The following is a 12,213-nucleotide window of genomic DNA, read 5'->3' on the forward strand; positions in this document are numbered from 1 at the left end:
GTGCCTGCCAAGTTCATGTTACACCAGCTTGGTTGTGTGAACGTATGCTTTTGGGTACAGTATGTGGTTTCCCTCCAAAAAGCTATATACAGTATCCATTTTGGAAAGTAACATTAAATCTGGAACTCATCTGAAAGCAGCACAGTCTTTAAAAAGACTTCTGAGTAACCTATGATGCAAAGAATGATTTGGTAAAAGTGACAATTTATATGTACTGTACGTCTTGCAGCCCGACTTTTATGTGTCTATACAAGTCACATATGTGCACATATTACTTTAATCCACGGTTTTATAGGCTTGTGATTTAGTGGCGAGTGTGAAGCAGAGAGAGAGCTTGCCCACCCCTTGCTCCAGCCCCATGAGATTGGACTATTAACACTACTGGAAAATGACAGGGGCTTCACATCTGGCTTTGAAGACATCTCTGGCTGAAGATAGACACATCAAAGGCATCTTCTAAGCCAATTTATGTCTGCTCACTCTCAGAAGAAAAAAAATTGCTCAGGCCTGGGCAACAGTCTCACATATTTATTGAGTATTTAAGGAACATTCAAAGAGGAATGTGGAAATTTCATGAGCTTAAAACGATTAGCTACTACTTTGTTATCTGGCAGAAATTGATTGTTTTGCCAGACAGCGTTAATACAATGGTTATTTTCTATCAGAAAGCGCTGGAATTTATTTGTGACCTCAGAGTAACTTTTAGTAGATACAGCTTTATCTGTCTGACTCTGTTTGAAGCCAAATCTAAAAATGCACTCACTGTAATGGGTGATGGTGCAAATTAGAGCCACTGTCATTGGCAAAGAAAGGAGGCTTAGAGTTTTTGTTTCTGTTTTATTTCCTTGTTGTGTTGTATTCTATACATTTGTTCTTATTAGAATTAGTTTCTGTGCTACTGGTGTGTATGTGCATGAGTGAGGGGTCAGGAGAGTGTATGCTTGTGTAGGACATCTGGTTTATTATTTTAAGCAGCACCATGCTCACACTACTGCCCACAAGTAGCACCAGCTCATTTTAACCTACGACATGGAATGTGTTTAAGTAGACTTATGAGTTAGACATTGTACTCTGTAACTGTTATCATTTTTTCTATGTCTGCATGTACTGTGTGTGCTCTAAAGGGTGCCCTCCATACTATGTGTATTGGACCGTGTTGTGGCTCAGTGTGTATTAGGGGGCCTCAGACACAGGGCTCAATGGGGTCTGCCCTCAAGGGAAATCGCTGGAATGGTCAGACAAGGCAACAGGCTATATTTAGCCATGATGGTGGGATACAGTGACATCTCATTTCATGCCAGTCCAGACCAGCGGTCATTGGGTTTATTTAGTGTGTATTTATCATTACTGTGATGTGGATTTGACACATAATTCACAATATTAACACTGACACCAGAAGGTCACAGACAAAACAGAATGCACATTACAATCAAATATACATAGTTGTCTTAGCCAATAACATGTTGTTTTGGATGGATTTTCTATTAAATAATGGAATGGAAATATTCATTGGGTTAGGCTGTAGATTTAGAACATGTCTGGGATTTAAGGGAGACTGGGGTACAGTATGTCAGAAATTACATAATTCAACTGCAAACACTAGACAGTACCGCTTTTAGATTATAGCTCTTGTCCAATTTGGTAGATCAAAATACTGCCAAACTGTGCTGGTTTTGTCACCTGCCCCACTTTCTGCTTTCCACCTTGCTGTTACACAACATCTAGGTACTAGCGCAGGGAGAGTGGGACTGCCATCTGCGGGACTGCAGCCCTGGCTAGTGGCAAGTAGCTGCGTAACATCTTAAAGGCAATAGTTAACCAGAGTTGTACACTGGTTAATTACTTATTGCGTAAGCAGTATGCATAAGAGTTATAGTACTGGACTCGAAACTAAGTTATTCACCACCTTCCAAAATCTCACAAGGTGCAACACTTAACATTGTTCCAAAGCAGCCACATTGACTCGCCTCGGTGTTTTTAGACACTTTTTGTTTAATGAGCACAGGCATCGGCCGATGATGATTATCTTAAAATGCATGATAATCTGCCCCACTGATTATTATCACAAGTCCTGGAATTACTCAAGAAGCACAAGCTACGAATTACCCACCAGAGACTGGACTAGACCAGACCTGGCTGTGGATCCAGGTCAGGAATCTACATTAACACTCTTAGACTGCCATGTAACACAATACCAGCAGCCCAACACAAACCACCTGTCAGTGACCACCTGTTAAACTGGAAGACCTCATAGGGCAACTTCCTGTCCAACCCCAAAATATTACTCATGTAGAGGGAATATTAAGTCTAAAAACCCAATTTTCTGGTAAAATAGTGAAAGTAGCTGTTGAATATTGAGATGATCCAGCCGGTGTAGCTACCAGAGAGAAAACCCTGCATAGTAATAAATCATACCAACTGGAATGAAGCCACAGTCTCACTATCTTATATTATAAACATATCATCAGCAGTAGTAATGCAGAACAGATGCAGGTCGAGGAGGAGAAATTCTACAGTGGCCGGCCACCGTGTACACATCTGTGAAAGAATGTGTTGTCAGTAAACCACCCCACCCGAACCCCACCCCCACCCAGTCTGTCTCTGTTCACAAACACAAATATTGTTGGAGAAGTGAACAGGGGAGTGTGTCTGTTTAGGACACGGGGTCTTTTTTCGTGAGTGGGAGTGTGTTTGTGCATTGCATATTTTCTCAAACAGAGTGCATGTTTGTGTGTGTTTTAAAAGCTGTGTCCTGCACGCACACACACACACACACACACACACACACACACACACACACACACACACACACACACACACACACACACACACACACAGAGTATCTGTACAGCCAGCTCCCACAACACAAGTCCAATTATTTCCAGTGTTTATTCTTTCTTTTGGTCAATTTGGAGTTGTCACGCTGCTGATAAATGTGCAGAGGGAAATTACACTTAATTGAATCACAAATATGTCTGAATTATTACACACTAGCTTTACAAGCAAGTTAAGACAGTAACATTTCCCCAGGTTATATAATTTTAATTTGATGATAATTTACGGTTGCCCATAATATGAGTTCAGGCTTGTGTGTTTGTCTTGAATGTCCTATAGGTATTGTTTTTTTTGGAAGAATGCCTTGTTTTCTTCATTATCTTCATGCTACTCTGAAGAACCGTTTACTCACTTTTACTTTTTTTCCGTTCCTCTTTCAGGGACATAAAGCCCGACAATATTCTGCTGGATATGAATGGCCACATCCGCCTGGCCGACTTCGGCTCCTGCCTCAAACTCATGGAGGATGGGACGGTAAGTTTTTACCACACTGCTGCTGATGCCTCCTCCAGTCCAAAGCAAACATACCAGAGCTTTACTGACCTCCGTGTCAACCCCCCAGGGGTCTCCCAGGAGGAGCGTGCGGTTCAGTGGCTTGGCTGTGCCTGCACTTTATGATTTAGACAATTCTCCTTGCAAAAAAAAAGTTTCCCCCAGGTGTTATGTAAAAGAAAAATGACAGGATGAAATAGATGATCAAAGAAGTGCCTGGATTTGTTCCTCCAATGTTAATATGGTGATGAGAGGTTATATGACCATTTGAAGAAATAAATGTAGGGCTTGTTGGACACTTCTTGGAACATCATAGGAAACTAAAACATCCAGATTGAAGCTTTGAATCGTGATAAGACTGTATTTTTTGGTGTTTCATCTTCGTTGAAGCAACTTCCTGAATAATAAAGAGAGAGCTGAATTCTGACATCTGCCGTTTCTCCTCCACTGTGGAACTTTTCACACTTAATCATGTCAGTTATTTCTGAAAATTCCTATTTTTCCATTGTGAAACTTGCCTTTTCAGGGTTCAGCATCAAATGTGCATTCTCTAAATTGTTCTGAAAAAGTTAGACAGAGCTCCAATAAACAGTGTGGACAAGGAATTTGTTCTGAAGTGGGGGTCTGAAAGTTCAATATACTCTTTGTTTGGTTGTTTGCTATTGCTAGAGTGGTGGTATTCATCTTGCAAGTTTTCCAAGACTTCAGCCTGTAACTCATCATTACTTTCATTACCATACAGGCTGAATTTGAATTCTTAAAATGTAATGCTGCTATATTTAAACCTTGACCCTAACATATTAAGGGTCTAAATGACAAGTAGGCACAAAAAATTAAAAAATTGGTCCAGTAGATTGACAGTGGATTTTTTTTTTTTCAGGTGTCAAGTATCAAGTCACATTATTGTAGAAAGGGTTCCTACAGAGAGAGACATTTTAAGACAGCCCTTTCAACAGGGAACTGAAGCCATTATACTGCTCTGTTCAAAGCCACCAACAGAGTCCTTTGACAAAATTTTACCTGACAGAACATGCTTGTTGCTGGTCTACTGCTGCTTTCATTAGTTACTTTGTTTGTTATTATGTGACTTGGTTATTTGAACTTGTGTGATAAAACACCAAAGTCACACAGTAACACAAAAAACTACCCAATTAAGGCTTCAGTAGATTATGAACTCCTGTGTTCTGCAAAAATACACAGAATTACTGTTTTTGACAATGGAGTCTTGTGGCTTTGAATACAGTGATAGTGTCTGTTTCTGGTTACACGAAAAGGGTCTTACTATTTGAACAGAAAGGTTTGTTTCTGTGGGGATCCTTTCTGTAATGTTGTCAGACACTTAGAATAACAATCTGAGCCTGTCAATGGCAAAAACAAGCTCTTGTAGTGGACACACTTTAATTGGCATAGTTGCCCCCAAGGATTACATTGTAGCACAGCCTGTTTTGTAGCTGTTGCTTTACCAATTCTACTGGACCAATTCCAGAACTTTTTGTGCCTATTAGTCATTTCGACCCCAGAAATATGCAGGGCTCAACAATAAGTCTTACCCATGTTGGGCAAGTAAATTTGGTAACTTTGCAATATTAAATTATTAAATTTTTTTTGCAAGCAATTAATTTAAAGTCATTTTTAGTGTAAAATGTCAGAAAATGCTATCTCAGTCAGTCAGATTTCCCAGTTTTCTTTGTTTTTTTTCATATTAAACTGAATATTTTTTGATTTTATGCTGAGAAGGTTTAAAATGTAAGTCTTTGTTGTTATTTGAGAATTGCTAATAAATAAAACAGTTTGTGCAGGGGAAAATAAAAATTGACTTTGGGCAAGTAGATTTCAGACCCAGTTGCCCCACTGGGAAAGTGAAAGAGAAAAAAAAACATTGAACCCTGAGTAAAAACCAATAGGGGCTAGGTTTAAAAATACCAGATCACCCTTTAAGTTCTGTGCCTCTTTGTGAGATTTTGTCTCATTTGTGACGTTTTTAAGATTTTTTGTTTTGTCCCTCTGCTAGGTCCAGTCCTCTGTGGCAGTTGGGACTCCAGACTATATTTCCCCAGAAATCCTTCAGGCTATGGAGGATGGGAAAGGCAAGTATGGACCCGAGTGCGACTGGTGGTCCCTGGGTGTCTGCATGTACGAAATGCTGTACGGCGAGACTCCTTTCTATGCAGAGTCCCTGGTGGAAACCTATGGGAAGATCATGAACCATAAGGTGAGCTTATAGAGTCTGATTTTGACATATGTATAAGGAACTATTATACATTATCATCTTTTGATTGGAGTGTGTACAAAATAACCTGTTGTATTAGAAATAAGAAGCATGATTACAATCGGTAAAATTCTCTATTTGAGTTGCCTAATGCATAGTGTCTCATTTTTTGCACAGGAGCGATTCCAGTTCCCACAGCAAATTACAGACGTCTCAGAGGACGCAAAGGATCTGATTCGTCGACTCATTTGCAGTCGAGAGCATCGATTGGGTCAGAATGGCATTGAGGACTTCAAGCACCACCCCTTCTTCACCGGTACAGTCGAACTTCACAGATGTGACAATATCTTCTGTGATTTGTGGGATATGGATGTTTGAATGAAGTTGTAGATGCTGATAGTAGACCACCGTGTTAATACAGGTGCATGCCTCCCTTCATGTGCGGCAAGCAGGAGAGCAAACTGTTTTTAGACTGCAGTGAAAATGTTTTTTTTAAATGCTGAAATGATGACTTTTTTATTTATTTATTTTTTTTCAAATTTTGACTGACAGATGTACTGGAGTTATTGGAAATGTTTCAGTCACACAGTCAAGTCAGTCACAAGTTGGAAACAATCCTGCGGCCACCACAGGAATATAATTCTAGAAATACTACAATACTATATTAGGGTAGCCTAGGGGTGGGCGATATGGCAAAAATATCATATCACGATTTTTTTATTAGAAAATCACGATTTCGATTTTATCACGATCTTACATGTATTTATATTATGTATTATGCTATGTATTTAGATTTACATTTACTGTTTTTACTTTACTTTCTACTTTTTTTTCAAGCACAAAGGTAAAAGTAAAGGTAGTAATGTCTGCAAAAAACACAAACAGAAGATGTTACTAACTCTTTTAACTGAAACAGTCACCAGAATGTTTTGTTAACATGTTAAAATCACAACATTTTTCTTCTGGAGCAGGACAGACACTCCCAGACCCCCAACAGGGGACTGGTTTACCAACATGCCACCTTTTTTTTCCTCTTATGAGTTTGCAGGTCTGTATTTAGTCATCAAAAAATACCAACAAGAATACCATTAAAGTACAACAACAGCAATAAAAATGTTGATTTTTCAAAAAAGGAAACAATAACATGCAAGGTTTTTAAATTGTAATTAAGTTAAAACACTAATACCACAATGTAAAAATACCTAAGTAAAGAATCTGAGTATTTTTTTCATCACAGCAGGTCAGTGATCAGTGTTTCAGTAACTCTCTGTGGATCAGTGAATAGTTTTATTTATGGCGGCCCGCCACATTAAAAACATCGGCATCATGACATGATTTTCTATTTTTGGAGCTGCGCACCTTTTTCGCTCGTGTCTAGAAGGTAACTCTTTATTTGCGCGCTCTCTCGCGAGATTTGTGTCCGTTATTTCTACTAAAATAATCAAACTCGCGCGATCTTTCGCAGGTCTAGGGTTCCCTTCTAGACACGACCCTCTGTCTCTGTCAAACTAATGACAGCAGACTGTCTTTAAACAGCATGGTGTTACACTCTGCAGTGTTTCACACAAAGACTTTATTTGTGTGGACACCCAGGTTTGGTTTGTCACCAACTTTGACATTTTTTTGCTTTTTAATCAGTCCAAGAGGACGACGGCATCCGCGATTGATTAGTGATCAGTCTGCCCTCCTCGCCTCCCTCACCTGTTCACTCTGCTGTGAGAAGGTCTGAAAGTTTCTCACAGAGGAACACAGACTCTCCTGTTTTACGTATAGACAATTGTTTAATTTTATAAGAGCATCTGGTTGATGTCGATGTCATTAACCATCACGTTAGTTTCGACTGTTGAAATAAACTCCGTCATTAACAACAGTCTCTGTGGTCTGTGTGTTTCCTGGTCAGCTAAACCAGCGCCGGAAAGACTAGAAAAGTTGCGCCAGTTAAAATAGAAGCGTCCCGTCAAAATTTAAAATATCTTAATAGTTTATTGGCTATAGGTCCGGGTCTGTATAGGACGGCGTGTGGGTCCGCCTGTTAGGGACCCCTGAACGATCCATACGATCTCCTCACTTTGGCAGATCGTCTACACGTTCTAATCCTTCACAATCTAATATCGTCATATCCCACACCCCTAGGGTAGCCTAATACGTATCTCTAACTGTTCAGAAATACCGGGGTTAAACAGAATGAATAGGCATGCTAAACAATGTCAACGTTACGAATGAAGCTTCTGTACAGCCCTAGATTTGAATGTTCTTTCTATTTCCCATGTAAGTGTATTTTTATTTAAGTGTGTATAGCAGTTTGTATTGATACCTCTATCATTTAATAGATTTTCTAATACAAATTCAGTAATCAAAGTAAACAGATTAAGTTGGGCCTCTCTTTTTGCTGTTGTATGGTATGCTATGCTTGCTATTATCAATTGACATGCAGTATGTGTCTTGTGGGTATTTTATTGTTAGCACCCGTAATTATTAGTTTTTCTAATTACATTTTTTGCACTGTATGTACTGCCTTTTGAATAGAAGACAAGAAAACATTTAGAAGGTTAACCTTTCAGGCTTAATTAATGAATACAGTATCAATAATTGGCATTTTGGCTACCCAGAATCCACAGATTTTTGCTTAGTGATAAAAGTATCACGGGCCATCCTCCTGTGTTCTAAGTGCAACCTCCTTTGTGTTCAGGCATCGTTTGGGATAACATTCTGACGTGTGAGGCCCCCTACATCCCAGAGGTCAGCAGTCCTACAGATACCTCCAACTTTGATGTGGACGATGACTGCCTAAAGAACTCAGTAAGGGATCAAAAAACATTCTTGCAAATGTATTCATATTTTTGATAAGTGTGTATTAGATGTGAACGCCTTTGTCATGTTTTGGAATCATTTTTCAGGAGACCATGCCCCCTCCCTCTCACACTGCCTTCTCTGGCCACCACCTGCCCTTTGTGGGTTTCACATACACAAGTAAATGGTAAGTGCTAATGGGAAACAGATGCATAAATAGATTACAGACAAATATTTTTAACCTAAAATGCCTAAATTTAGAGTTGAGCTTTGGTCATTTTGTATCTTTTTTGGAAAGTTTTCCATCATACTCATGATTAAGATAGTGAATAGTGGTCTTCGGTGTACAGATGAATGAAAGTGGATGAAATAAAGTGAAGGCATAATTTTCGTTCAGTGTTTTTGATATCCATTTTCAGCTTTTTAATAAAGATAAATGAAGACAACTGTGGCACTTTGTCATTATCTTGGGAATGTGTAATTGGTCGTTATAAATGGACAGATTTCCCAGCCTTCTCAGTGCATAACATTGTTATCTCTCCATCTAAAGAGGCGTAGGAGTATTAAATTAGCTTCCCTCCCTAATAAGGTGATGTTCATGACTTGCTGTAGATCTTCACACTAAAGGCTGCTGCCCGTGAGAAAGAAACAAACCCACCACTTACTGTCTTATCTCTTCAAGGCTCAGTGATAATGGCCTTTTCCTTTCCACTCTTTCTTTCTTTGCTCTTTCCCCCTCTGTCTCTCCTCCATCTCTCTCCACCTTCCTTTTTGTCGCTGTCATTCCTTCTCCACCCTCCCTCTCCCGCCTTCTTCCATGACTCAACATCCTCTCATCTTTCAACTCTATCTCTCTCATCCACTTCTCTTTCCTGTTTCCCCTCCCCTGCTGTGTCTCTGTCATTTCCTTCTGGCCTCTTTCGCTCCCTTGATATTTACATATTGTATTTTCCTTTACTGTTTAACACTACTATGCCCATTTTCATTTCCATAAATGGCCTTTTAACCCCTTATTACTGAACCTCTCTGCCACTTTGATCCACTTTCCTCATTCTGTTTATCACTGGTTCTCACCGGTACACTTGTCATGCCTCCTACACCTTCCTCTTCACTCCCTGATTTCTGTCTCCTCCTCCCCTGTAGTACCCTATCCGACCGGGGTTGCCTGCGACAGCTGTCAGGGGAGCCGGGTAAGTCAGGCCAGGACCAGCTGGACCTGGATGTCCAGCGCGGTCTGGAGGACAGCCTGGCCACTGAGGCCTACGAGAGAAGGATCCGCCGCCTGGAGCAGGAGAAACTAGAGCTGAGCCGCAAACTACAAGGTGAGGCTGATGACAAGAGGTGGTGACAAAATGACAGAGGTCCAGATTTTTTTTAATACATCTAAATTCATTTGTCATATTGAGAGGCCCCTTTAGGTTTCTGCATCATGATGTTAGTTCATATAATTTCCCTATGCTGAGAGAAGGGAATGGAGGGCATCGGTGCTAAAACCTACTTCACCGCTTTTTGCTAATGACTGAGTGGGAACTTTCATTTGAAAAACTAAACTAAATAAAGCTCAATCATAGCACAAAACTGACGCCTCTCACCTGACCTGTTGTAGAGTCGACTCAGACGGTGCAAGCCCTGCAGCACCCATCAGGCGAGGGCCCTCTCAGTGCTAACAAGGAGGTAGAGATAAGGAGTCTAAAGAGTGAGATCGACATCCTCAAGAAACAGATTGCAGGTAAGGATTTTTTTTTCTGTTGGTCACATTTAGTTCAGCTCAGTAGTACTCCAACCAGAGAGCCTGATTCTGAGATTTCCTAACTATGTTTAACATAAAGTTTATTAATTTATCTTAAACCTTTGTATGTGTGTGTGTGTCAGAGTCAGGCCAGCTTGAGAAGCAGCTGGAGGACGTGTCGTTGGCCCGCAGGGACCTGGAGGACTCATCTAAACACATCAAGAGTCTGGAGAAACAGATGAAGACTATTACACAGGAGAGGGATGAGCTTCAGAAGGTAGAACCAGTATTGTGCCTGCAAAGACAAGGATATCAATGTTCACAGTGTTCAAATAAGAAATGTGGTCTGGCACACAACACTGCAACCATATTACTCAGCCTTGATTCCACTGTCAAACAAGTCAAAATAAACGCCTCTCTTGTATTGAGATGGCTTTTCCTTGAAGTTGCCGTGAGAATCTTAATGTTTATCTACACTCTCTCTTTTGTGGTCAGGATGTTATGGAGGCCAGTGAGAAACTGAAGTCTCAGTCAAAGGAGCTGAAGGAGGCCCACAGCCAGAGAAAACTGGCCATGCAGGAATTTTCTGAGCTCAACGAGAGACTCACAGACCTCAGGTAGAATCACTGCTTGAGACCATTTCCTAGTTTCCTCACAGTTATAGCTTTCTAAAGAACATTTTAATGCTAATGTTGGTTGATTGGCTTGTTTCTGATGTATATTTACTGATAATTTACCGCATGCTTAGTATAATACATAGTACATAGTACATAATACATCCGTACAACCTGTTGTGACTCTAACATCTCCACCCAGGTCGGCGAAGCAGCGCCTGGCTCGCCAGCTGCGGGACAAAGAGGAGGAGATAGAGAGCCAGAGTCAGAAAGTTGAGGCTTTCCGCCTTGAGGTGCGAAAGGCAGAGAGAGCCAAGAAGGAGGTAGAGTAGTCTCCCTGTGGTTGCTAGCTCACCCTGTTCTGTCTCCACCCACTGGTTGGTGCACAAATCAAACTTCTGTTACTGTCTGTGTGTTGTATCCCCATCACCTTTCTAGAAATATTGATAGATTTTCATGAATTTAGATTAGAAACAATGTTACAGTGGTTCTATTTCAGTGTATAATGTGTTTCTACTTCAGGGTTCCTCATGGATTGTAATACTGAGTTCTATTAATGAATTTGTTTCTACACACTTGCAAGAACATGACAGATATCAATTCGGAAGATTTGCATCAATGTAACACAGTAACATAGCAAATAATCATTTCCATTGGTTGATACACAACACAATGCACTGGAATAAGGCCACAAAGCACATTTTTCTGTTTTAATTATTTGAGTCAGAGTTCCTTTCTTGTATATGTATTGAATGTTAAGCTTGTAAATATGTTTGAATTTTTTTATGGGTTCTGAAAGCATTACATTTACAAATGAAAAGTTGGGTTGTCCATGTCAGCCCAACTTTTTATGTGTGAATGTAATGCTTTCAGAGTGAGTGGGGAGGTGGTGTATGATCTATGTTTGTTTCCAATCAGTGGAGTTTATGTGTGTATCCATCATCAGATGGAGGCGCAGGCAGAGGAGCAGGCAGCCGAGGCTCAGAAAGAGAGAAAGCTGCGAGAGCGTAACGAGCAGTACAGCCGACAGCTGGAGGAGGAGCTGGAGGGGCTGAAGGTAAGTGTGCAAACACACACAGCTGCACATTAACCTGTCCATCTACAGAGTCTCTGCACATCCTCACAAGTTGAAAGAATTCTAGTTCACACCAGAGGTCTGTAATGTACAGAGCTTAGCAGAACGAGGTTTCAAAAGAGTAAATTTCTACTTAAAATCAAGCAGACCTCTGTTGCATGATTAAAAACTAATCTTTGTTTACTAAATCCAAGTTTAGTCTTGTAAACAGAAATTAGAGTTCAGTTCATATGTAGATTCTCATGTACCCAAATAAATATAAAAAATACATTTGAGTACTGTTGGGACCTATCAAGTAGAGAGAGGAGAAAACATTAACATTCGGCTAGACTGTATTCCTTAAAAAAAAAGGTTTAATTTTAGGTTAACGGTAAAAAACTAACAAACATTACATTTATCCCTAGCTAGCTAAAAGGTTAACAAAATGTTACATTGTTTGCTAGTTGGCTAAAAAAGTTAACAAAATATT

The 12,213-nt window shown here is 40.1% G+C and overlaps 1 protein-coding gene across 4 annotated transcripts in view; it reads left to right on the forward strand.

The window, feature by feature from the left end:
* cdc42bpab (CDC42 binding protein kinase alpha (DMPK-like) b) overlaps window positions 1–12,213 on the forward strand; it is a 98,393-nt gene that overhangs the window by 60,396 nt on the left and 25,784 nt on the right. For all 4 annotated transcript variants that reach the window (XM_084737823.1, XM_084737824.1, XM_084737825.1 and 1 more), the window contains exons 6-16: window positions 3,216–3,309; window positions 5,339–5,539; window positions 5,714–5,852; window positions 8,226–8,335; window positions 8,434–8,513; window positions 9,470–9,648; window positions 9,933–10,055; window positions 10,199–10,332; window positions 10,551–10,672; window positions 10,872–10,992; window positions 11,616–11,726. In XM_084737823.1, coding sequence (XP_084593949.1) covers window positions 3,216–3,309; window positions 5,339–5,539; window positions 5,714–5,852; window positions 8,226–8,335; window positions 8,434–8,513; window positions 9,470–9,648; window positions 9,933–10,055; window positions 10,199–10,332; window positions 10,551–10,672; window positions 10,872–10,992; window positions 11,616–11,726 — 1,414 coding nt within the window. The remainder of the gene's footprint in view (window positions 1–3,215; window positions 3,310–5,338; window positions 5,540–5,713; window positions 5,853–8,225; window positions 8,336–8,433; window positions 8,514–9,469; window positions 9,649–9,932; window positions 10,056–10,198; window positions 10,333–10,550; window positions 10,673–10,871; window positions 10,993–11,615; window positions 11,727–12,213) is intronic.

Source organism: Lutjanus erythropterus, chromosome 15 (genome assembly GCF_056507025.1).
Source record: "Lutjanus erythropterus isolate fLutEry1 chromosome 15, fLutEry1.hap2, whole genome shotgun sequence".
In the NCBI taxonomy this organism is placed as follows: domain Eukaryota; kingdom Metazoa; phylum Chordata; class Actinopteri; order Lutjaniformes; family Lutjanidae; genus Lutjanus; species Lutjanus erythropterus.